The sequence below is a fragment of the Octodon degus genome, unplaced genomic scaffold, assembly GCF_000260255.1.
Source record: "Octodon degus isolate 3935 unplaced genomic scaffold, OctDeg1.0 scaffold00132, whole genome shotgun sequence".
NCBI lineage: Eukaryota > Metazoa > Chordata > Mammalia > Rodentia > Octodontidae > Octodon > Octodon degus.
Genome location: NW_004524708.1, coordinates 4243943 through 4267048, shown reverse-complemented (window position 1 = coordinate 4267048; position 23106 = coordinate 4243943). Strand labels below are relative to the sequence as shown.

General features: G+C 54.1%; 1 protein-coding gene across 1 annotated transcript; it reads right to left on the bottom strand.

The window, feature by feature from the left end:
• Window positions 1-77: 77 nt before the first annotated feature.
• On the bottom strand, window positions 78-16911 carry Cdhr1 (cadherin related family member 1). The gene is made up of 17 exons (XM_004641220.3): window positions 16837-16911; window positions 16327-16422; window positions 15319-15464; window positions 14296-14346; window positions 13194-13283; window positions 12406-12492; window positions 11712-11828; window positions 10823-10966; window positions 10146-10224; window positions 9410-9510; window positions 7182-7385; window positions 5920-6072; window positions 4719-4883; window positions 4241-4308; window positions 3457-3685; window positions 2503-2760; window positions 78-1359 (listed from the first exon to the last, which is right to left on the bottom strand). The coding sequence occupies exons 1-17, from the start codon at window positions 16889-16891 to the stop codon at window positions 823-825; spliced, it is 2580 nt and encodes an 859-aa protein (XP_004641277.1). The 5' UTR covers window positions 16892-16911; the 3' UTR covers window positions 78-822.
• Window positions 16912-23106: the final 6195 nt, after the last annotated feature.

Here is a 23106-nt window from a genome sequence, read left to right as displayed (position 1 = left end):
AGATGAGGATGAGAGAGTTTAAACAGTTTCCCAAAGCTGGGCAGAGTGGCAGATACCTGTAATCCTGGCTTCTGGGGAGGCTGAGGCAAGACTTCCTGTTTTGGCTGGACCAGGCAACTCAGCAAGACTCCCTCTCAAAAACAAAAAGCAGTTTCCCCAAAGTTACATAATGTGAACAGAGAGCTGTTCTGTGAACAGCAGAAGTGCCCAGATCTCAGCTTTCATCTCTATGTACTGTCCTTTGAAGAAGGTCCCAATGCTCACCCCATGGACACTCCAGCTTCTGGGTCAAAGGTAGTCCAGACTGGGATATCAGCTATGTTCCTGGCCAAGCCCATCCCACACAGCCAGACTGCTGGGCCTGCTGGGTACGCAGGGGCCACAGTCTCTCCAGATGCCGGGCTCAGTGGTTCCCACAGCTGCGGGTGAGGCCCAGCAGTCAGATGAGTTCTCAGGGCCTGCCCCCTGCTTGGCCCAGATCTGTTCCCTGCACATTTTCAAGGGCTTCAGGATCCAGATGCTCACTGGTTTTGTGACCCACACTCTTTGACTGCAGACAACAAGCCCGCAGGAAGACCGGAGGCCTTGAGGTATAGGTTGGTGAAAAGATGCAGAGAGAAGCTTCTAGAGAGAGGGTCACTCTAACCATGCCCAGGATGTGTGTGATGGGGCACAGTTACCAATTTTATGACCTAAGAAGTCCCTTGCTCAAAGCCCTGTCCAGACAGGGTGACCTTCAGAACAGGTTGGGGGGGGGGTCACTGTGGAAGCAATGGAGTGGTCAGGGCAAGGGGAAAGGAAAGCAGGGCCACAGGGCACCCCCTAGAAGTAAGCCTTCTTGTCTATACTCTTCTTCTCAAATTTCTGCTTCAGCTCGGAGACCATAGAGGACCGGACAGGGCTTCCAATGGCCTGGGGCTTGGGTGACTGCTGAGGTTTCTGGGGGGTGAGGGATCCAGAGACCGTAGGCACTGTCCACTGGGCAACTGTGTCAGGTGCCATTCTTGGGGGTGGGGGGAGAGCTGGAGCCTTGGGTGGTGGTGGGTCTCCTGGACTGCTGTTGTTGTGGGTCTTCTTGGGGGGCTCCTCTGTGAGCATGAACTTGGTGGCGGTCTTGGTCCTCCTGAATTTGAGCCACTTGACGCGGATGGTGCGGGGTGCAGGGCTGGGCCGCCTCCGGAGGATGCGGCGCACAGGTAGGACCTTGTTAGACTTCTTGTTGCGCCAGAAGGTGGCTGTGGAGATGAGGACGGTGATGGCCACAACAACAGCCATGATGCCGGCCAACACACCCACAGCCTTCATGGGGTTGTCCTTTGTCTGCAGCAGGAAGGCAGCCATGGGGTCTTGGGACAGCGTCTAGAAGACAGGACATCCCTGCTTTCAACTGTTACCAGCGAATAGGATTGGGGGGTGGGGAGGATGAGCTCCTCAAGACTGATGGGTTGGTAAGGTTAAAGGGACCTCTTTGAGTGAAGAGGAAAATAGACAGAAAACTTCCCAGAGTTAAATTTCCCGCAACTAGCTACTCCGCTGAGCAGATCTGTCTTCCTGTCTTCCACTAATACCAGGTGTGTATTTCCCTTTTCTGACCAACAGTACCCTAAGCTCTAGGCTATCTTATGCACTTGCTTCCCAAAATTCTGAGCTGGCCTGCACCCTGAACCAGTGCGCTTCCCATAACTCCAAGCTTGCCTCAGGTTTGCATTTGCCTTAGTATGCAACAGGTATGATGTAGTTTTCTTTTAGGCTGATCAGTAATAATGAGCAAAGATATGACCAATAAAAAACTACCAAATACTCAGCTCCTGTACTTCTCACTTGCAAACCCTCTATGTCTTAGAGTAGCAGAGATTCGGGCCTGACATGTTGAAGGACTGCTTCCCTGTCAGGCCTGTCAATTTTAAATAAATCTGCCTCTAAATCGTGGGTCATGTTGCAGTGTTTCTGTTTGCCACTGCCTGAGAACCCAAGCACTACGGGATTCTTTATGGAATAATGACACCAAAAGCATGGATCAAGCCATTCTCTAAAACAACACACAGAGCAGAGTGTGATTATGAACCTTCTGATTCCAGACACCTGCACCCCCGGACTCTATCCCTGGGCAGTTAGACCATCGCTTCCCTTTGTCTATAAAGGGACCAATCACCACTGACTTATTAGAAACTCCTAAGTGATGACTGTGCCAGACACTAAGCTGCAAACTGCACATGCTTTTACTTCTGTCTTCCAGCACCGTGCAAAAGAAGCATCATTCTTCCCATGTTCCAGGAAAGACTGTGGAAGCTTAGCAAAGCTTCAACTCACACCTTTAATAAATACGGTGACTAGAATTTCCACATGACTCCCGGGTCTATGTGTTTAACAGCACCAATAACCTGTGACACCACTGTGTGTCCTTCGGAGGAGGTGGGAGACAGGCTTCTCCCTCTGACCACATTGCGGAGAGGCCTGGACTGGCCCTCTACCCCCTGTCCCTGGCCATGGCTTTGCACCCACCTCAGCATCTGTGATGTCAATCTTGAGTAAGGCCGTAGTGCTGAAGGACGGAGAGCCTCGGTCCTTGGCTTGCACCTCCAGGGACCATGTGCGGTCCCCCCTGGGCGTGATGTTGTGCAGGGCATCCAGGGAGAGGATGGAGTTCTTGAGCCGGATCTCCCCTGTGTGTGTATCAATGTCAAACACATTGGCTGGTTCTGCATGGGTGATGGAATAGTCTACCAGGTTGTTGGGCTCCTCTGCATCCTGGTCTGTAGCCTGTGAATGAGTAGGGACAGATATGGTTGGGCTTGGAAGAAAACTCTTATGAGCAATGGAAATGTCAATATAGGACATGGGGCTTGCTGGGGTGACAGGATGTGATCTTGACCTTAGTATAGATGGAGTTGGGAGGAGACAGAGTTCATGCTCTGGTATGCATCACCCACGGGCTAGCCTAGGCCCTGTAAGTGTGTTCTATGGCTCCATTTCCAGAACAAGTTTAGGAACTGGGTACTGGTGAACCCATATCATCAGTGTGAAAATAAAAGCTTCAGTGCTAAGCGACTTGTCCAAGGAGGGAGACAGAGGAGGGGAGCTGGATGCAAAGTCAAGGCTGTGGGTTCCAGAGCTCATGTTTTATCCACACTGGGATAATAGTAGTACATGGTAGAGGAAGCGCATTGCTTAGAGGGTGAAAAAACCAACTAGAGGAACTAAGGCAAGACACATGCTTAAGCTGTCTGTGGTTGATATTTTTCATTTGCTGTCTTCTTTATCAGAGAGGTTTCCTGGCTGGAGTGGAGATGAGGGTCTATAAAATACCTTACGATCTGTTGCTGGTGGGACAATCTAAATCCAATACATTTTATTGGAGGCTGCTCATAGTCTCAGGCACGCATGTAGTGTTTGTTCCCTGGGTCTTTTGCAGTGGCTAGGACAAGGTTTAAGGGCACCCAGCTGCCTAAAACCTACCTCAATTTTTACTGGGGTCCCCAGGACCATGGTCTTCTCCTGGATGCTCTTTCCAAACTGGGGGTAGTGGTCATTGACATCTAGCAGGGTGACAAACACTTCGGCCAGGCTGTACCTGCCTTCCATGTCCTCTGCTTTCACATAAAAGTTGTACCTTGCTGTGGCCTCAGCATCCAGGTTGGCCCAGGGCTGCGTGTAGATAAGCCCCGTGGAGGGGTGGATCAGGAACCTGCTGGGCAGAGTGTACAGGCATGGGTGGAGACAAACGCGAGCGCCAGAGACACTGCGCACATGTGCTATGCGCACCCACATGGGCTCAGGCCCACAAGGATGAGCCGCCTCCAGGAAACAGCAGGAGGACATCACACGGCTTTTTCAGATTGCCTGCCTACTGTCTCCCCATCCTTTTGGTCGAACTTTCACCCACCTATTGTTCCTGAGCTTAACAACCCCTCCTCCTGAGCAGCCCTCTCCCCTCCCCCATGGCTTGTTCCTGCTGCAGCCCATTCCTGTTGTCTGGTCCCTGAAGCCACTGCTCCTAGCTCCACACCAGGACCAGGACTTTCTTCTCTTCCAGTCACCTCACAAAGTTTTCCCATCTCTGTGCCTCAGTGTCGCCTTTGCTTCCCTTCGCTCTTTACCTCCTTCCCATTCTGCACCTTGGTTGCCTTCCCAGCCCCGATGCTGTCCCTTTCAGATTCCCCTGCCTTCAGTTGAGACCCTGTCCTCCCACAGTCTCCCAAGTCCATTACCTCCTTTCAGTCTGGGTTCTGGGTATACTCACAGGTCTGCCCCAGTCCCATAGATGGAGTATTTGACTTCTCCCCAGGGTCCGGTGTCTGGATCCACAGCCTGGAAGAAAGAAAACTCTTAGTGGTACCTGTCCTGTGGCCAGGTCACCCTGGTAACTCCTGTAGCTCAATGGGAAGCAAGGGGAACTGAGGCCACACCCAGGGGGCAGGAACGCTTTTCTCCAAGGGAGCCTCTAGCCTGAGCAAAGCCCAAGGGTTTACAAGACCTGGAAAGCATTTGTCTCTCCTCTATAAATGAGAAGCCAAAGGAGTGAGTCCTGTGCCCTGGGCCAGGTCTAGCCCCACATCTCCACTGCAAGCCAGTGCGCTGAAGAAACAGGAGCCAGGAGAGGGCAAGCTGCTCCTGCGAGGTCACAGCTGAAGCCTGGGCTGTGTGAGCTAAATGGAACCCAGGTGTGTCTTGCTCCACAGGCCCCTTCCCCACAGGGCCTCGGCCAGTCCCAAACCTACTGTTACAGCCACCACATTGGAGCCCCCGGGGGCGTTTTCAGGGATCCTGGCAACATAGTAGTGAGAGGTGAACTTGGGGACATTGTCATTGGTGTCCAGGAGCTGGATCACAATATCTGCTGTGGAACTGAACTTCTCCGGGGTGTTCACTTCAATGGCCAGGAGCTGGGGAAGGGAGGAAAACACAGACTGTCTGCGCCTGCTGGGATCCCTCCCATGCCTGCCTCCCTAGAACTGGACCAGCACTCCCACCTCTCAGCACTTCCTGCCTCTCTGCAGGGCCCGCACCCTTCCTCTCTCCCCTGTGGCGTCCACTGTCAGCTTTCCCTTTGTTCCCCACTGTCTTGGGCCTGGATTTTCTTCTACTGATCTGGATATTCTTTTATTTCTTTAGATAAAAACCAGGATAATTGTATTAAGGTTCTCACCACTTTTTCAGAGAAAATTCTAGGTAAGAGTTAACTGGTATTGCATTTTGAATTATTTTATTAATTTACAGAAAATTTACGCTTAAAAAAAGTAACAGCCCATTGCATGCTCCATGCTTTGCCTCCTCTTTCCCTTTGGGAAATTCTGCCTCGATTTGATCATTTAGGGGATGCGTGTTTCTTGTTATGGTAGTTCCTAAGAGTTTTGTCTATTGGTGGTTGTCACAAATTATGATTTATTTTATTTTATTGTGACCTGGGGGTTGAATCTAGGGCCTCCACAGTGAGTTACATCCTCAGTCTTTTTTGTTTAGTTTTGATGTGGGCTGTTACTAAGTTACTAGGCTGCCCGGGCTGAGCTCAGACTTGTGATCTTCCAGCCTCAGGCTTCTAGAGTGCTAGGATTACAGGTGTACGTTGCCCTGACTCCTGTGCAGCTTGAAAGCATTGCCCTGTTTCCCTCAGTGTGTCTCTCTTAGCTCAGCAATGACAGGGGTGGTTCCCACAGACTTCCAACCCCTGCACCCTGAGAGAGCTTTGGTTTAGAAGCCAGAGCTCAGTAAGGCCGGGGTGAGAGCAGTTGGCAAAAGCCTGTCAGTGGGCCGCTCTTGTCCCTCACCTTGGCCTCCCACCTGCTCCCCAGGCCGGCAGGATTTGCAGCAGCTCAGAGAGCAGAAGGGTAGGTCTGGAACCGGTGGTGGGTCTCCTGAAGAGGTGTGATGTTGCAGTGAACGCCTTTCCCACTGCCCCTCTCAGGACAGGGCTCCACTCACCTTGAAGGTCAATACCTTGGACTTCTCAAAGTCAATGGCAGCTGAGTTCTCCACAATGATGGTGACCTGGGCCTCATTAAGGACTGTTTGTGGAACCACGCGGAAGATGCCTCCAGGTCCCACCAGCCGCAAGTTGAATTTGGCATTGGCTCCCTGGGTGTTGGCGTTTGGAAAGAGCAAACAGGGAAGATAGGTAGAACAGAAACATTGCGTGAAGCATGATCAAAATACATGGTAAGTGTTTAAATTTACTATAGTGAAAGTTAGAGCCCCACAGAGCATTCTCTCTTGCATCCACCACACTTGCCCATCATTCTTGTCCTCCTTCATGAGTGTCTTTACAAGGGATGGTCAACACCATGGTGAATGGTGCTGCTGCGTGCTGTCCAGTAGGAAGGCAGGCTCATAAAAACATTACAACATGTCCTCATCCCTTGGATCTGACACTGTGCAACTACTCACTCTTCCCCAAAGTCCAAAGACCACAAAAGGCAAAAGTTCTCAATGAGTTTAGGACACTGAAGCAGCTCTGACAGTGACAGTGTAACTAGACAGGAAGGAGGACTTCCAGAACTGCTCCAGAAAGTGGCAAAAATGATAGGATAAGTGCGTTCAATGTGAAGGTTTTGGGGGGGTTAATGGCAATGTGTGTTACTATAATAATGTCTCTCTCTCTCTCTCTCTCTCTCTCTCTCTCTCTCTCTCTCTCTCTTTTTTTTTTTTTTTTTTTTTTTTTTGGTGGAACCGGGGATTGAACTCAGGCCCTAGCACTTGACAGGGAAGCACTTATTCTACTGAGCCATCTCCCCGGCTCCATTAATGTCTCTTAATGTAATAAATGTTTTGGATTTAAGCATTCACTGTATTTTTTATTGTACCTTATATATTCATATTAAAAGAGAAGCCTTCATGTGCCCTTAACTCTGAATGGTAAGTAACCCTAAAAGTAGTTGATGAAGGATCAGAGACATTTAGCAGGCTTTGAGGATTAAGCAAGGTAAAGACACACAAGCCTGGTCTTGTCTGGCTCTGGAGGTGGCAGGGCACATCACAAGCGAACAGGTGGAGGGTCAGGTGCAGAGTTTTCACTTTTTAACTGTGATCACTTTTTGGCTAAGCAAACCCCCTTTGATTAGACAGCACCCCTCTGCTTAGCCAACACCCCTCTACTCCCTTGGCAATTTTGTGACATGTCTGTCCCCACCAGAGGAGCTGAGAGGGATAACTCAGACCCCTACTGGTTCTGAGGGAAGGATGCACACCTGGTCAGAGTCATTGACAGTGATCTTGAGGCCCCGAAGGATCTCACCCTGGGGTGGGTGCTCATACATGGACAGCTCGAACCTGTTCTGGGGTCCACTCTCCCCGTAGAATGTTGGCGGGTGGTTGTTGAGGTCCACGATTCTGATGGTGACAGGGACCATGGCCTGGGCAGCTGGGCTCCCTGCGGAGCTGACCTCTGTCACCTGGGTTTGGGACAACAGCAATGGTTGTGTGGCAGGCGGGCTGTTGCTGGCCCCCAGTTCCTGGCTCCTGGTGTCACAGCCTTGTGCCATCCCTCTCCCTGAGTGCAGCCCTACACTGTGTCTTGCTCCTGACCACATCTGCCAAAGACCCTGAACCCCACTTCAAGGTGAGACTACAAAAGACTGTGATTTCTGTCTCACTGGCACAGTCACTCTTGCTGGTTTCGATGAAGCAGAAACTAACAGCAGCACCCCCTCTTCAATGGCTGTCATGGGCCTGAGTCAGGCTAGCAGGCATGGGAGCTGTAAGCCAGTCTGTCCCTGGTCCTTGTCCAGCCTCCATATGAGACTCAGCTCTGGCTGACAATCATCTGGCAGCCACAGGGGAGATCCTGACACCAGGGACCTAGGCAAGGTGAACATGCATCCCAGGTCAGGCACATAGAAATGAACGTGAGTTGTCTGAAGCCACTAAGCTTGAATCAACATGTGGCAAAGCCTTAGATAACTAATTCAGATGCAAAGCCAGTGTTGGGATTCATAGGCACCTCGAGTCATGTGGTGAACATCCCATGAGCATCCTCTCCCAGGGCCCTTTCTCTGCTTCCAGAGCACGCTCGTCTTGAAGCCTGCTCTGCTGACAGGCCCCTCCACACACCTGGCTGCTGTCTTGGTGCCCCCCTTCTCACCAACTTCACATCGACTCCCACACTGTGCCCAGACCTTGCACCTCTGTGTCTCTCAAGGGCTTGATTCCCCTGGCTGAGGTCATCCAGTTCTTCCTGGCTTCTTGGGCCCCTCCCGGGTCTCTGATACCCACTCCTCTCACAGTGTGTGGTGCCCCTGCCCTGTGCAGCCGGCTGACTGCACCTCTCCTCCCAGCCAAGCTCAGGATAACCTCCTTCCATCTTCCTGTGTGTTTCACAGTGTGCGTGTCACTTCCTCCCAGTCCCTCACACTGTGCCCACAGGTGGATGCTTCGCCTAGCATGTCCCCCAGCACCCACACTCATCGATCCCCTCTGACTAAGCCCATATCCTTTCCCACATTCCAAGTGGCATGGTATCTGCTGCTATCTAGCTCCACTCTCTCGCCTTACAGCCTGTCAACTGCCCGGCTCTTGGCAATCCACCTTCCTCCAGTTTTGCAATTTTCCTTTCTGTGACTCTCTTCCCTCATCCCACATCCTCTCCTCCTCTGCCTCCTTGTGTGAGTGCTCTGCCTCCCATCCATGGACCCCCAAATCAAGTGGAGACCAGAGTTCTCCAATGCTAGGCTGGGGTCAGTGCCTGGATCTCTGAGTCACTCAATCACCTAGAGCTCTAGGGTTATCAAGAAACACTTCCTTCCCACCCCAGGGACTCAATGGTGCCTTGAAATCTCTGCCAGGCGCACCCTTCCCATGTTTGGGGATTGACTGCCCCAAGCTGCCAGATGAGCTTCCTTCCATGAAATCCAGCTGCTCAGATTCCAGTGGCTCTTCCTTCCATGCTCTTGGGTAGAATTTCAAAGTTACAAACAGCAGAGTTGGGTATATGACCCTCCTAGTCATTATGGTCTCTGCGCCACTGCAGAGGTCACATGCCCTGCTCCAGGGAAAACCCCGTACTAGCTGTGGGGCATCCGCATCTACTACCAGGACCCCCACCCTCCTCTTACTGCTGCCTACCATGGGCTCCAGTCCCTACCCCACCATGGGCTGTCCCCCTGGATGGGTGGCTGGCACTTGTGTGGCTTGAAATGCCTTCCCTCCAGCCCACCACTTCCTGCCCAGCCTGTTGCATCCTCGCTGGGGCATTGCTTCCCGGCCTCATCCATTCCCACTTTCTCATGATTCCTGTGTGAGTTCCTGTCTCATTAGAGGGTGTCTTTGACTCTGCTACAGCCGGATGGAGGAAGAGTTCCTGGGAGAACATCTGTCTACCTCTCAGACAGAGCCCCAGGGAGAGAGGGCCTGGATCTCATCACCTTTGTAGCCTTCCAGGGCTGGAGACTGCTGGGCAGTCCCCGCTAGAGGGAGTTACCTGTACATGCAGCTCATAAGCCTCCCTGTGCAGCTGGGCTGGGCTCTGCAAAACCAGTATGGCTCCGGATGTCTCATTGATTTCAAAAGCGCCACCGCTCCCTGTGAGAGAAATGTGCACTGCAGTTCAGCACAAGGCCACAGGGGGAGCAAGGGAGTCAAGTTGCAAGCTCCTTAAATGGAAGTCCCCTCATACAAAGTAATGTCACCACCTGTGTGATGCTAATGGGGAAACTGAGTCTCAGGGGGGCTAACTTGTGTAAGGTTGCACACCAGGGTAGGAACTTGAGTTCATTTCTGTTTGGCTCACAGGTTCAATTCTGTGTGACTTCTTTCATGTATGGTGCCGTGTGTGTGTGTGTGTGTGTGTGTGTGTGTGTGTGTGTGTCTGTGTGTGTATTTCAGTGCATTTAATACACTCGATCTAGACTTTTAAAAAATAGAAGACAGCAATTCCAAGAACACAAGATATGCTGCTATCCTCTGCCATCCAAGACACATTGCCCAGGTGAAGGGAACATAAATCAAAGCAGCCCAGGTCACTGCAGGTTCCAGAGCTGTTCTTCCTGCTGCTGGGCCCAATCAAAAGCAGGCACAAGGTACACCAGTCACTGCAAAGGGGTTCAGCCCTCCTCCCCACAAGATCTGGTCCTCCTGGTCCTATAGGCCAAAAGGTTTGGGGACCACACTCTGGTCACCAGAGTCAGAGCCGAAGCCCCAGAGCAATCCAGACTCACCATTCATGAGGCTGTAGACAATGCGGTTGGGTCTTCCCTGGTCTCCATCCATGGCAACTACCGTCAATACCTCTGAACCCTGGGGAGAGGGTTATGTTCCAGGGGCTGATGGGATGCTGGGGCCACCTCTGCCTGGATACAGCCCATCCCAGAGAGGGAGCTGCCCCACCTGGCCAAAGCCTCTGGGTGGACCCAGCGTGTAGGCCAGTTCTTCTGGCAGCTTGAAGCTACAGGGCTGGGGGCGGGGGAGATAGTGGGGCTAGCATGTCTATGGGGACAGAGCATAAGTGCCCAGAGAGCCACAGGACTCCTGCTTCTTGTATGACATGCCACACTAGCCTTCTGTTCCCTCTACCTTTACTTTTCTCCACTCCAGAGGGGTGCAGAAATGAGGGTGTGATTGGACCTCAGGGCCTCAAACACAGGGTCTCAGAATAAGGCTTTCATTCTGTGATGCCTGAGTGTTGTTTGAAAGGTTTCTTGGGAAGTACACAAGTCTAGTTCAAGATCTCTGTCTGTGCCCAGTGATGCTTCTCATGTCAGGCTGTGCATCCCCCCCCACGCCCCTCACCATCCTCTTCTCAAAGCCATGGAGCCTGCTTCTCACCTGAGCCAGGTTGTCCAGACCCAGCTCCATGCATGGAGGACAGACCCTGGCTGAAGGGGAAGTCACTCACCGGAACAGTGTCTTCGTATACGTAGCCATAGTAGGGGGTGCCCACAAAGACAGGCGGGGTGTCCTGAACATCCTCCACATGGACTGTGACTGTGGTGGTGGCAGAGAACACCACGGGGGCCCCTCGCAGCCTGCCTCCACCGTCCTGAGAAGGAATGGGGCAAGAGGAGGAGGGTGAAGGCTGGCAGGGCTCAGGAGTGTAGGATCTCCATGTGTGAATCAAGAAGCAGCTGGCTGCTCTGCATTTTGTCTGTTTCTGTGGCCCTAGAGTTAGTTCTGCACTTACAGGGCTTTAGGACATAAATGAGGCAAGTGAGCAGAGTTTCAGCCAGTGCCTGGCATGCAGTGGGTGGCTTTGTATACAGAGACTAAGAAGGCAGAGGAGGAGGCTTCAAAATGCAGTTAGTTTTGCAAAATAAACTGCTAGGCCCAGAGCTAAGCACCTGCAGATTCCCAGCTCCCCACCATGAGCTTCAGAAATGCAAGGGACATTATTGCACGTATGGGGTGGGCAGATGAGGAAACCAAGCCTCAGAAAGGGCAACTGGTCACCTGTAGAGGAGGAATGAGGTGGGCCAGCTAGACTTAACAGGTACAGGTGCCCAAAGGCCAGCCTGTGGAGAGGAGCAGGAGTCTCCACACAAGGGCCACCTGGGCCTGCCTAAGCAGCCCTGGCCATGAGTCTCAAAGGCGCACACACTCTGTCCCCATAGGGACAGTGGCCCCTCCAGAGCACGGAGCCCAGCCTGCTGAAAGATGGGCATCCCACAGCTGCCTGTCTCACCACTTGATTCCCACCCTGCCTGCTGATCCCCTAACTGTGCCCAGCCAACTTAAATGTGTTCCAGTCCAAGGAGGAGAGACTGGCACCCCTGTCCTTCCTCTGTTACCTTGGCAACCACAGTGATGAAGTGGGTCTGGATCTTCTCATAGTCCAGAGTGGCTCCAGCCTGGAGGCGCAGCACACCACTGTGGCGGTCCACAGCAAATTTGGTGGGGTGGAGGCTCTGGAAGAGTTGGGGAGCCACCGGAGCTCAGGGAGGAACCCAGGATACCAGGAGACACTGACCCTGCTTACTGAATGGGTCCTCACAAGTCAGCCCTGAGGTTCCCACTAGCAGGCATCAGCCCTTCTGATCTCAGGCCTCCTGCTCAGCTGGGGGGCCCCACTCTTAGCCAACACCAGCATGGGCCCTCCCAGTTTCCTTGGCCTTTCCTCTGCTCATCTGGATGCAACTACGCTCTGGCCCAGAAGTTCTAGCAGGTGGGAGGGCTGCGGTGTGCAGCTGTCATCCAGAGGGAACCGAGGCTCAGGACTCATGGGATGGGGTGATGGGGGACCTTCTAACCACACCAAGTGAGCAGGTAGCACCCACTGGGGAGTGGCAGGAGTCCCTGAAGCGGTGGCATAACCCAGGGACCTTCCAGCTGCCACTGGAACTTTTAAGTATACCTAATCCTCATGGCAATCCAGTGAGGGGTTCTTTTATCTTCTCTATGTGAAAAGGCCCTGATCTCTGGGGGTGAAAAACATGTAGCTGCCCCTCCAGTCCTATGTGTGGTCGAACTGAACGTGTGCCTTACCTGCAGGAAGTAGGTGACGCTGCCTCCAGAGCCCGTATCCCTGTCCACAGCATGGACCTTAAAGAGGCTACTTCCGGTAGGCGTGTCCTGAGAGTTCACAGCCACAGAGAAGGGTTGGGGCAATGACATGGGGCTCAAGGAGCAGAGGCCCAGGGGCCAAGGCACAGTGGGGTCAGGGGCACATGACAGTGGCATGTGACTATGACATGTGGCTGTGGCGCGTGATGGTGGTGTGTGACTGCAGACGTGGGACCCAGGAAGTGAAAGGTTGGGGGGTGAGAAGGTGACGGTGACTGTGTGAGCAGCTGGTGGGAGGAATGGTGACAGACATACTGGAGCAGAGGTAGGGAAGAAGGGAAAAGGAGGAGCAGAGGTGTGTGGAGGGACTGGGGCTCCCTCAAGGGGACAGGGGAAGAAAACCAAGACCCTGAATAGAACAAGGATTTACACATGATGTGGCAATTCCACTTGAAGACATGGCTCATAAACACAGTCACAGTTAGGGCCCCCAGGGACCATACTCATTACAGAGCAAGAGGGAAATCCCTTCCTCCCACTGAATCAGCAAACACTAAACTTTGAGAATTCCTGGCCTTGGCAACAGACAAGGACACAAGTGCTCCCCTTTTGCAGGACAGCATGCACAGTGACTGTGATGGCAAGTAGTGAAGGGGCTGCCTTTGGAGTAGAAGTGAAGGAGGGGAGCACAGTGACAGTGGGGGGGGGGGACACAGAGGCGAGGACCAGCTCACAGGCACGCCCCAGGGAAGCCATGAGCCCTCGCTCACCTCGGGCACCAAGACGACATAAGGCTCCTGGGTGAACCTGGGTGCCTCGTCATTGGCATCGGTCACCAGGATTGTGACCTTTTCTGCCACCTGAAAAGGGGTAAAGTGGTCAAGAGTCAGGACAATGACATCTTCCAGGGGGATGAAAGAATGGCCTCTAACTGCCAACATATAGCCCCTACCCACACTTTCCCTCCTGCCCCCGTCCTCTTCCTTCTTTCCATCACTCATTCAGGAAATATTATCAAGCAGCCCCTTGGTGCCATGCACCATACTCCCTTCTGATGGTGCATTACTTTTGCAGTAGCATGGTGACTTCTATGGTTTGAGGGCACCAAGCACCCTGGTCCCAGGGTAAATGCCTCTTGCTGGGTCATGGGTGCAGTATCCAAAAGCCCTGAAAGAGGCATCAAGCCTGGGCAGTGGTGGCCTGGGCAGAGATGGCATATAGCAGGGAGACTTCCTGGGACAGAGACTGAGTTTGCTGGAGGGAGGAGGTAGAAGGGTGCTTGAGAAGAAGGGGCTCCACATACATACAGGGGCAAAGAAGCCTGAGATGGGCAGCAAGGAAGGGCAGGCTCTAGCAAGGTGGCTGGCAGGGCAGATGGGGGAGAAGGCTGTTGGAGGCAGATGGTGCCCGACAGGTGGGACCTGGGGTGCTCAGAGAAGCTTGGATTTCATCCCGAGGGTGCTGGGCCCAGCTGCTGCCATTTTCAGAGCTGAGGAGGGGCCAGATGGGTTTGCCTTTCTGAGGGGTACTGGGGGTGGGATGGCTGGGGAGCTGCAGTTCTCCAGAAAGTGGGGATGAGGGTTGTGGGGCAGGCAGTGAGAAAAGCCTGGAGGCCAGGGGTTTGTCTTAGAAGACAGGTGGGGGAGGAGGTCGGAGGGGAGGAGGTCCTGGCATCGTGGGCTGGGCCTGGCCAAGCTCCGCTGAGAGAGAGCTCTGTCTCTCTCCAGGTTTCCTCCTCCTCTGGCCTCGCTGTAGCCCACTCTAGGCACCTCAGGCATGTCTTGCTGGCTGGTTTCCTAGGGAGCCCACAAGAGGGCTGGTAGGAAGTCTGGTGCTCTCTCTGTGCTGCCAGGTGACCCGGTACCCACTCACCAGGTTCAGGCCATCGGAAATGCTGATGATGGCTTCGATCTCATCCTCCCTCTGTGAAGTATAGGGACCGAGTGTCGGGACTGTGACTCACCATGCGACTCCAGGCAGGACTGAAATTCACCCTGCACCCTCAGAGGAGGCCTGGACCAGGTCCCAAGGGAGCCCTGGAACAGGGTAGGTGGTGGCCACAGTGCCCCGGCATGACTGACAGCTGCCTCTTACAGCTGGAGACCTCATTGTCAGGTTTCCCAGGACTCAGAGGGACTGCAGCAGCTCCAACAGCAAATACTTGCTGCTCACACAAGGGGAGAAGGACCCCGGCACTGTAGAGAGAGGTTTCTTTTCTCTTCACATCATTTTCCTCCCTTATCTTGCTACAACTCTCCACACTGGAGTTCTGCAGAAAACTGGGTTTTGGGTGCTTCAAGTGACCATGAACTCTTAGGGTGTGTGCGCATGTGTATGTGTATGTGTGTGCACATGTGGTGCTAGCAGCCCCAGTCCCACCCCTGTGACCCACAGCCCCAGACATGTGAGTCTGAGACCTCCCTTTCCTTTCTCTGTCCTCTCCAGATTTTGTCATTGAACCAGAGCTGGCAGAAGTGCTAAAATGAGGTCTCCAATTGGAAAGAAAGTGCAAGAAACCCACACCCTGTCACCCCAGGCTTGGAGGCCTGCAGCGGGAGCAGCTGTTCCAAACCCAGCCCCGCTCCCTCAGCCCTCTTTGCAGCCCTGTCTGCTACCTGAGTTCCCTGTAGTTCTCATACTTCCTCCAGTGTAGGCTTAAAAGCCACATTTGGAGGCGGTGTTTAGAAGTCTCTAAGTGCATACAGACTTCTAATCGTGAGTGCTTAAAGGATTAGCAGGGCTGACAGGTGCCCAAGAAGCCTGCTCTGTAATGGGGAGCAGCCCTGCTGGGCTGAGGGCCTCCTCTGTCCCCTACTCTGCAGGGAGGGTCAGCACACACCAGCCAGCATGCTTTAAGAAGACCTCTGCCCAAGACGTCCCCTGCACACCCCGTACCTCTCTATCCAGTTCTTCAACCAAGGTGATGTTTCCCAAATTCAGGTCAACAGAAAAGATGCTTCTAGTGCTGGGGTCAAAGCTGATGTGGTAGGAGACTGGGTCTCCGTCAGGGTCTGTCCCATTAAGGGTGTACACATGAGAGCCTGAAGGGAGACACAGCAGGGAGGACCTATAACCAGGCACACCACTTTCCCTAAGAGTAGCATCAGCACAGATTCAAGGACCTGGTTGTTTATGAAGTGAATATTCATTTCACTGCCCAAGAAGCTACCTTAGACCAGGAGCTCCCTGCAGGTGCTGCCCCACTTGTTATCCCTATTCTGCACCCTGCCCAGTGTTATCAGCAGCTCTGTTGATGATAATCTGCACTGCAGATTATGGAGGGGTTCAGGTCACTGGGCCTAACCGGAGCTCTGTATTTCCCAGGGCCTGGAAGGACTCCTCTCCCAGGAGCCAGGCTGCAGGAGTGGACAGAGGGGAGAAAGATGGGCCCTTAAGGCAAAGTGGTGACTGGGGTGCCGTACACCACAGCCCCACTGGCCTCTTACCCCCTCTATTCCCAAGTCTCAAGCCTGACAAGACGAAGGGGGAATCCAAACCCTTCTCTTTCTCCTCTCCTCCCCTCAGTAGCAAAGGCCAGCTGGAAGTTCTTGGGTGCTTTTAAAACCCAGGAGGCTCGAGGAGATAAATACATTTGCTGGGGGGCACAGTTCCCCCAAAGGCAGGGCCTTTCCCATGTGCTGCCCACCACTGCCTGGCCCCGGGGCCACTCCTCTTTGCGTCCCGGCCATGGCCCACAGGTCCAGACCGGCTTAGTCGCCAAGGCAGCAGTGACCTCCTTTCCTTCCAGGGCCCTGGGGGAATCTCCGCACAAACAGAGCACCCCGGGGAGCACACAGCCCGATGCTCTGCAGCGTCGCCCAGGGGTCGGAAGAGTCACGGGTTGAGTTTCTGCAGAGGCAAGCGCCTCCTGGGGAGACTTGCTGGGAGGCTCTACTCCCTTACCGACTGGGGTGTCCTCCGGTAGGCTGAACAGGGCCATGTTTCCGTTGGTGCTGCCCGCTCCATTGTCGAAGAAGTGGGGTGCAAAGTTGGCCTGGACTAGGAAGAGAACAGAAACAAACGGCACAGACAGAGCCGGACGCGGGAGGGTGGTTCACACTACGACCACGGGGCTTGCTCTCCTCAGCCCCAGCGAGCCTTGGTCCCCACCATCCACCTTTTGGAGCTCGTGCTAGGCGGAATTGTCACGGACGCACAAAACCTAGGGCTCCTGGAAACGAGGCCTTCCCGCTCCCACCCCATCAGAGGGTAGGCTGAAGGGGCGGTTATCGGAGAGGGGCAGCGGCCGGCCAAGGTCGCCTGCGAGGCAGGGAGTCCGGCCCTGTCCCGGCGTCCCAAGACGCGGGCAGCAAAGGTCTCAGCCCCAGTCCTCTGGGGAGGCACCCACCGGTCCCACTCTGGGAGCGCACCGCCCCGACTGCGTCTCGCCTCCTTTCTGCACCGGCCACTCACCCAGGCAGAAGCGCAGCAGCTCCAGGACCGCGGCGGCCCGCGGGGCGCGCCCCATGTCTCAGCGGACGGGCGCAGCTCCGGAGCGGAGCATTCATCCCCTGCCTGCGCACCTAGCGGACCTGGGAGGCGAGCGGGTGACAGGCGGAGGACAGCGCTGGCTGCACCCAAGTCTCCGCAGACCCGCCCCCCACCCAGGCTGGGCGTGGCCAGGCTCGCCTGGCTCGCCACGCCCCCACTTGTCACGCCCCCTTCTGGGAGCGGGGAGGCGTGGGCCAAAGGGGGTGCCCAGCGGATACGCTGCAGTGTAAGTTGAAGGATGCCCAAGCAGGTTGCTAGAAGAACGAAATTCCCGAGGTCCTCCTCAAGTCCCACGTGAGAACAATTTGGGCTCTCCTGGAGTTTTTCATGAACTTCCTCTGTAGTTCAGGAATTTGACTCCCTTCTCTGAGTGGCGCGTTTGTGAAGTTGAAAAATTGCACAGGGAAAGTCTTGGGCCAAGAAATAGGGTTGGGGCCCTGTCGCGGGAGGGGGCGTGAACGGCTCTGCGTTGGCAATCACACAGGTTCCAGGAACCCCCGCAGGGTTCGCAGGGCAGATCACCAAGATCAGGGACACCAGCAGTCAGGAGTTCAGGCCCCAGGCCCCTCCTTGGGGTCTCAGCCCATGCCAGCCCTAGGCCAGGCCAGCAGCCCCAAAGTATCAGCCCTGTGTGGGGGGAAGCCCTTCTCCAGGCTGGTCTGCTGATCATAGGAGGTGAGCGTGGTGCAGAGCCGCTCTCCAAGTCCTTGGAAGGAAGAGGGGGCAGTGAAGGCAGGGTTCTCCTTCCTCTTGGCCAGGCCAAGCCTTGATCCTAGAAGGTGACCGGCTGGCTCGCTGGCTGGCTGTGGGACTGGGAGAAGCCTTGGGACCCTGGAGCCTCACTCTGCTGCTCCCCACTGAGCTGACTGAGCTGTGCCGGAAATGGAGCCCGCACCCCTTCTCTGAGCTGGACTGTTCACGGAGGGGTTACTGGGCTGCCCCTTAGCCAAGGTACCTCCCAGGATGCGCTGGGAGGATGTGGTTCTCAATGGAGGTGCCCAGCCTTCCTGCCCGGGGGCTCGGGAGAGAGCAGGGCATCAGGTCTCAGCCTGGGCCCCCTGGCGGGGACCGGGTATCTTGAGAGGAGGGAGGATTGTGCTTTACAGTGGAAAACCTTAAAGTCGGAGTAGGTGAAGCCCCTTGCCTCTGCTCACCGCCATGGAGGGGCAGAGGTTGCATTCCCAGCCAGTTTGGGCTGGATTCTCAGTTGAAACACTTTCAGGGCTGAGAGGTGACCTTGAAGCTACTGAAGCTTGGTCCTCTGGGCCCTAACACATACAACCCTTCCTCAGCCCTAATATTGCACTTGTGCTTTGCATTCTTTTCCCTCAGAAGACGACCCCTCCCACTCCCCAAACACAGTGAATATGAGACTTAGGACTGAGGTTCTCTGAAATGCAGGACTTAACGCTGAAATCAGGGAAGTCTGCAGTGTCCCGGGGCGGGATGGTCACCCTAGATCTGGCCCCCTCCTCAGAGCACCTGAACATCCTGGGAAACAGCAGCTCTTCACTGTCAGCCTGACGGTGACCTTGGAGTATTTAGCAACTACCTGGACACCATAACTTGTCTTAGGTGGAGGGACTCACCTGCCAGGGGACATGCAGTTTGGGCTTCAGCCTCAGACCCTGGGCAGCCTCAGGCCCCCATCAGCCCTTAATGCTGACTGGCAAGCTCCCTCTCTCCTGAGCCTTGCACCTGGCACCTGTGATACAGGCCCCCATCAGGTCATCTTGGGTCAGGTTCTGGCAGCTCTTCTCCAGGGACTTGTGGCAGCTGGTCCAGATACTGCTAAGTGGAAACCCAAGTGTTGGTGTTCTGCTTGGGCACACACATTTTGGCTCAGTCTGCTAACAGGTCAGCTGGGCCCATGCACAGTTCCACACCTTTACCTTTTCCTGGCCTGTCCAAGTGAGCTAACCCACAGGTCCTTGTGCACATGTATACATGCACGTTCGCACCCCTGTCCACACGTACACCCATACATGTTCACACTGCTATCCACTGACATACATGAAGAGTTCCAGTCCCATTTGCAGACCCCTCTGTGTGTGTGCACACACATACATCATCTCCATGTGACTTGCTCACATCTGCTGTGCATACATGCACACCCATCCAGGGAGAGGCAAGGTGCTCTTCTGGCTTCCTTGGATCACAAGAGATGGTAACAGGCTGCCAAGCTCACCCCCACCCCCACACTGGGGAGGGGACAAGGCAGTGTGCAGGCAGCAGATTCTTGTGCCCTGATTCCACCCCAGAGTCCTAGGGTGGCCAGGATGTCCCACAGGTTCCATCTCCCTGGCATGATGAGGTCCCCGCGGCTCTGTTTAGCTGCTGAGTCTCAGCAGAATGACAGCTTGTGGTTTGGAATGGGGTTTGGTACTCAGGATGCTGGTACAACTGGGAGATCTGGGCAGACCTGCAGTGTCAGCCAAGTATGGACACGGTGTCTTTGGACACTGTGCTGTCTGTCACATGCTACTGTCTCAGCTCAGCAGAGGGACAGGTTGGGCCAGGTGGACCCACCTGGATGGAGTTGGGAGTCCCTGCACTGCTCTGGAGTTTGTAGCTCAGCTGTCAGCCTGAGTGCCAGAAGAGGGTCCCTGGATAGCATCCACTCTGAACAGGGCGTCCCTTGTCCCCCCAGGGTGCCCAGGCCCAGTAGAGGGTGGCTGCTTCAGTTTCCTGTAGCAGGAGGAGGAAAACCCTTCTTTACCAGTCTGAGGTGCTGCCTTCCCCTTTACTCAAGAGTCTCTGCCACTGTCCCTTGGTTCCATTAAACTGGATTGTGGCCCAATAAACACTTTGCCCACACTCTGACTTCTGGATTATAATGCCGCCACTTTCAGGGTGGCACCACCCTCACCCTGGGGAGCAGAATCTCCAGCCCTGGCTGGCCTGTTTCCATCCTGTAGTTTTCTCCTTTGATGTCTCAGTTCATTGCATGGCTGAGCCTGGGCGTGGAACACACCAAAGAAGGTCTGCATCTCCAGAAGTTTCCTCTCCTCTACCCGGCCTCTGCCCCAAGCAGAACTGGCCCTAGTGGAGCAATGACAGGGCACTTAAGCGACTCCAATGCTGAAGTCTGCCTGCCTGATGTCTCCTCCAGGCAGCATTAAGCCATTCCTGGAGGGGCTGGGTTTTATTCATGGATTGCTTTATTATAGGTGCGGAGCTGGTCCTTGTGTTAGCCAACTGTTCCTTATTGTCATATATGCCTTGGATAATCAACTTATAAAAATAAAATATTTATTTCCTCAATAGCCTAGTGGGCTAGAGATCCTTAGGTGAGACTTTTCCAGACCATAACAGTTCTCAGTGAATGGTTATAACTGGCCAGATGAATGAGTGAGTGTTACGGCTTATGTCTAGATGTCCCACCAAAGCCTCATGCCGTCACAGGTGGGACCTCTCAGAGGTGTCTGGATCTAGGGTGTCTGATGCTGGGATGGAGGATGTGGTGCTCTAACATGAAGGTTGTCCCACCCTGGGTGTGAGTGCTACCGGGTGGGTAGCCTGCAGAGAATGTAAGGGACAGAGGGAGTGGTCACTAGTCACTTGTGGCTTGCTGCTTGCTGTCTTCTGCCTGCCATCGACTGTCTGCCATTGTCCCTCTGTGATGCCCATCTGTCATGGAGCCAGCCCCTATGGACTGAAACCTCTATAAACTGAGCCAATTAAGCCTTTCTTCCTTTAATTCAGTGTGTTGGGTATTTTTTTTTTTTTTCTCAGCAATGAGAAGAAGTAACTAAGTCAGGGAGTAACTGAATGAAGGAAGGACATCTTAGAATGTCAGGAGTCTTGGTTCCTGGTTCTAATCAACTGCCAAGCCTCTGCCTGCCTTCGACACTCTACCTGACCTTCCTTAAATAAACAGAGTGCATATCCAGAGGTGTAAACTTCTGAGGGAGGGTGGGGATGGAAATGTGTAGAACAGTGGGGTGACAGGCCATAGGGATGGAGTGGAGGCTATGGCATACGAACAAATGCTCATATCCACAGAATTTTCAAGACATTGAGCTGGACCCACAAAAATGTTGTTTGATGTGGAAAGGACTTCTCAGCATGGCCACCTAGCAACTGGGTATCTCTTGTCTTTCTGGTTAACACTTGGCCAGTCCTGGGAGGCAATGTGCTTTGCCTGAGGCTAAGGGGCACCTGTAGACCACAGACCTCTCCTGGGGGTGGCACTGTTGATGGAGAGTCTGTTAGCTGCTCCTAAACTGTCTATATGTTTTGAGGCTGCTTATACATGGGCCAGGCCCAGCCTCCTTCAGGAGGCCAGACTAGAGCAGAGGATGCACCCAAGTCCCCAAGCTGCTGGGACCGTGAGTGAAGCTACCAGCCCACTCTGCCCTCTGTGGGCTCCCCAGGAGGTTTGCCCACAGAGAAGCTGGGGGTTGTGACATGCAGTCTGAGCCTCGGTTTACAGCTGGGAGCACCTGACATCCCTAGTGTCACACAGTGGCCATCGTTTGATCCCCTGGTCTGTCTTGGAAGCTCATGTCTGGTCAGCTACACCAGGTAGCCCCAGTGAGGGAGGATGGACCCCTTTGGTTGCCATAGAGACTATACACTTTCATCCTGCTATCGCCTGCAGCCATGTCTAGATTCTTCCAGGAGACAACTGTGATTTAAGAATTAATAAGGATTGTGGTTTTATTATGCTGAAGTTGGTTTTCCCCACACTCGAATAGCCTCCTTCACAAGACGTCCTGTAGGACCCAGTCCGTCCTTTGAGAGCAAAGTTCTTCCACCACAGAAGATCTGAGCACCCCTTTTGCAAGCTTTAAGTTTTAGTGTCTTTCTGGGGCACAGCTCCTTCCTCCAGAGGGCCCGTGGGTGAGTCCTGCTTTCATTCTTCATTCAAGACTCTCTGCTTGTGAGTCCTGCTTTCATTCTTCCCCAGGGGAAGGGCAGAGGACACAGCTTGGGGAGGAGGGGTCTGCTGGTTCTGGGGGAGCTGCTGTCCCCAAGGTCAGCCTCTTCCCTGCACCCTCTGGCAGTGAGCTGCTCAGAAAGGTGCTAGCCCCAAGGACCAAGCCTTGTCTTTCTTTGGTTTAGGCATGTATTTATCTGGCCTTTCCCACTCGAGGCCCTCAGAGAGATGGAGGGTGGCTTTCTCTGCATGGCCCATTTCCTGGAGGGCCCAGGGCAGCGGCTGGGCGTGTGGCTTGTGAGTCATTTGTCCAGGTGATTCTCAAGCACATGAGCTTAGTTGTGTGTGTGTGTGTGTGTGTGTGTGTGTGTGTGTGTGTGTGTTTCTTTTTGGTTGTGGGGAGTTGTTTGGCATTGAGAGGAGCAAAGAGAAGGGCAAGAATCCAGAATCCCCGGTTCTCTATTCTCTGGGGCCTGGTCCCTGCTGAGGGAGCGCCAGGCTAGGAGTGACACCTCAGGAGCCGTTGCCACAAGCTTCAGTCACTGGCCACTGCACTACTGTTCCTCTCCCCAGCCCACTCTGCTTCACCTTCCTGCCCATCCCCCTGGAGTCTCCCACATCTTCACACTCCCATCTCCACTCTTTCTGCTCCCCAACAAGCCCTAGGGACCTAAGTCTTACTGCTGCCTCAGGTGCAGATGACTGAGGCCCTGCGTCCCCTGGGCCCCATGCTGCTGTTCAATTCTGAGTTCTGATGCAGAACTCATCTCTTCCGGTCTGGCCTTACTGTGTTCCACTTCACCTCAACACACTCCACATATGGCCATAGACATGCATAAACCACATGTGTACCGTGCATGCACTCACACATACCACAGATGCACACATGTGCACTCCACATGTCCCTCATACTTGACACACACACCACACTCTCCATATACCACACTCCACCTACTGCAGCGGGTCCTCCCCACCAGAACCCTCCCCAGGTCCTGCCTCATCGCCTCCTCTGCCTCCATCCCTCCTGCCCTCTGTCTCCTGATTTACCTGTAGGCCACAATGTCCCAGAGCCCTGCCTTCCTCCTGGATGTCACATGCGAGCTCCAGTCTGGTCAATGCTGAGCCTCCAAGCCCAGCACGGGCCTGACCATTGCCTACCCAGGACAAGGTGACTGAGGAGTGACTTGGAAACCATGGCAGCTATTAAGACAAGGACACAGGAAGTCTGGCCTGTGGCAAGATGCAGACTTCAGGCCTGCTGGAGTCCCAGTGCCCAGACTGTGCCCAAGGAGCCTCTGTCCCTCAGCCTC

Coding starts and splice junctions, on each gene's coding strand:
- Cdhr1 (XM_004641220.3), bottom strand. CDS start 16,891: ATGGGGCGCGCCCCGCGGGCCGCCGCGGTCCTGGAGCTGCTGCGCTTC. Junction 16,423..16,836: donor GCTGCTGCGCTTCTGCCTGG/GTGAGTGGCCGG, acceptor TTCTCTTCCTAG/TCCAGGCCAACTTTGCACCC. Junction 13,284..14,295: donor TTTCCGATGGCCTGAACCTG/GTGAGTGGGTAC, acceptor ACCCCTTTTCAG/GTGGCAGAAAAGGTCACAAT.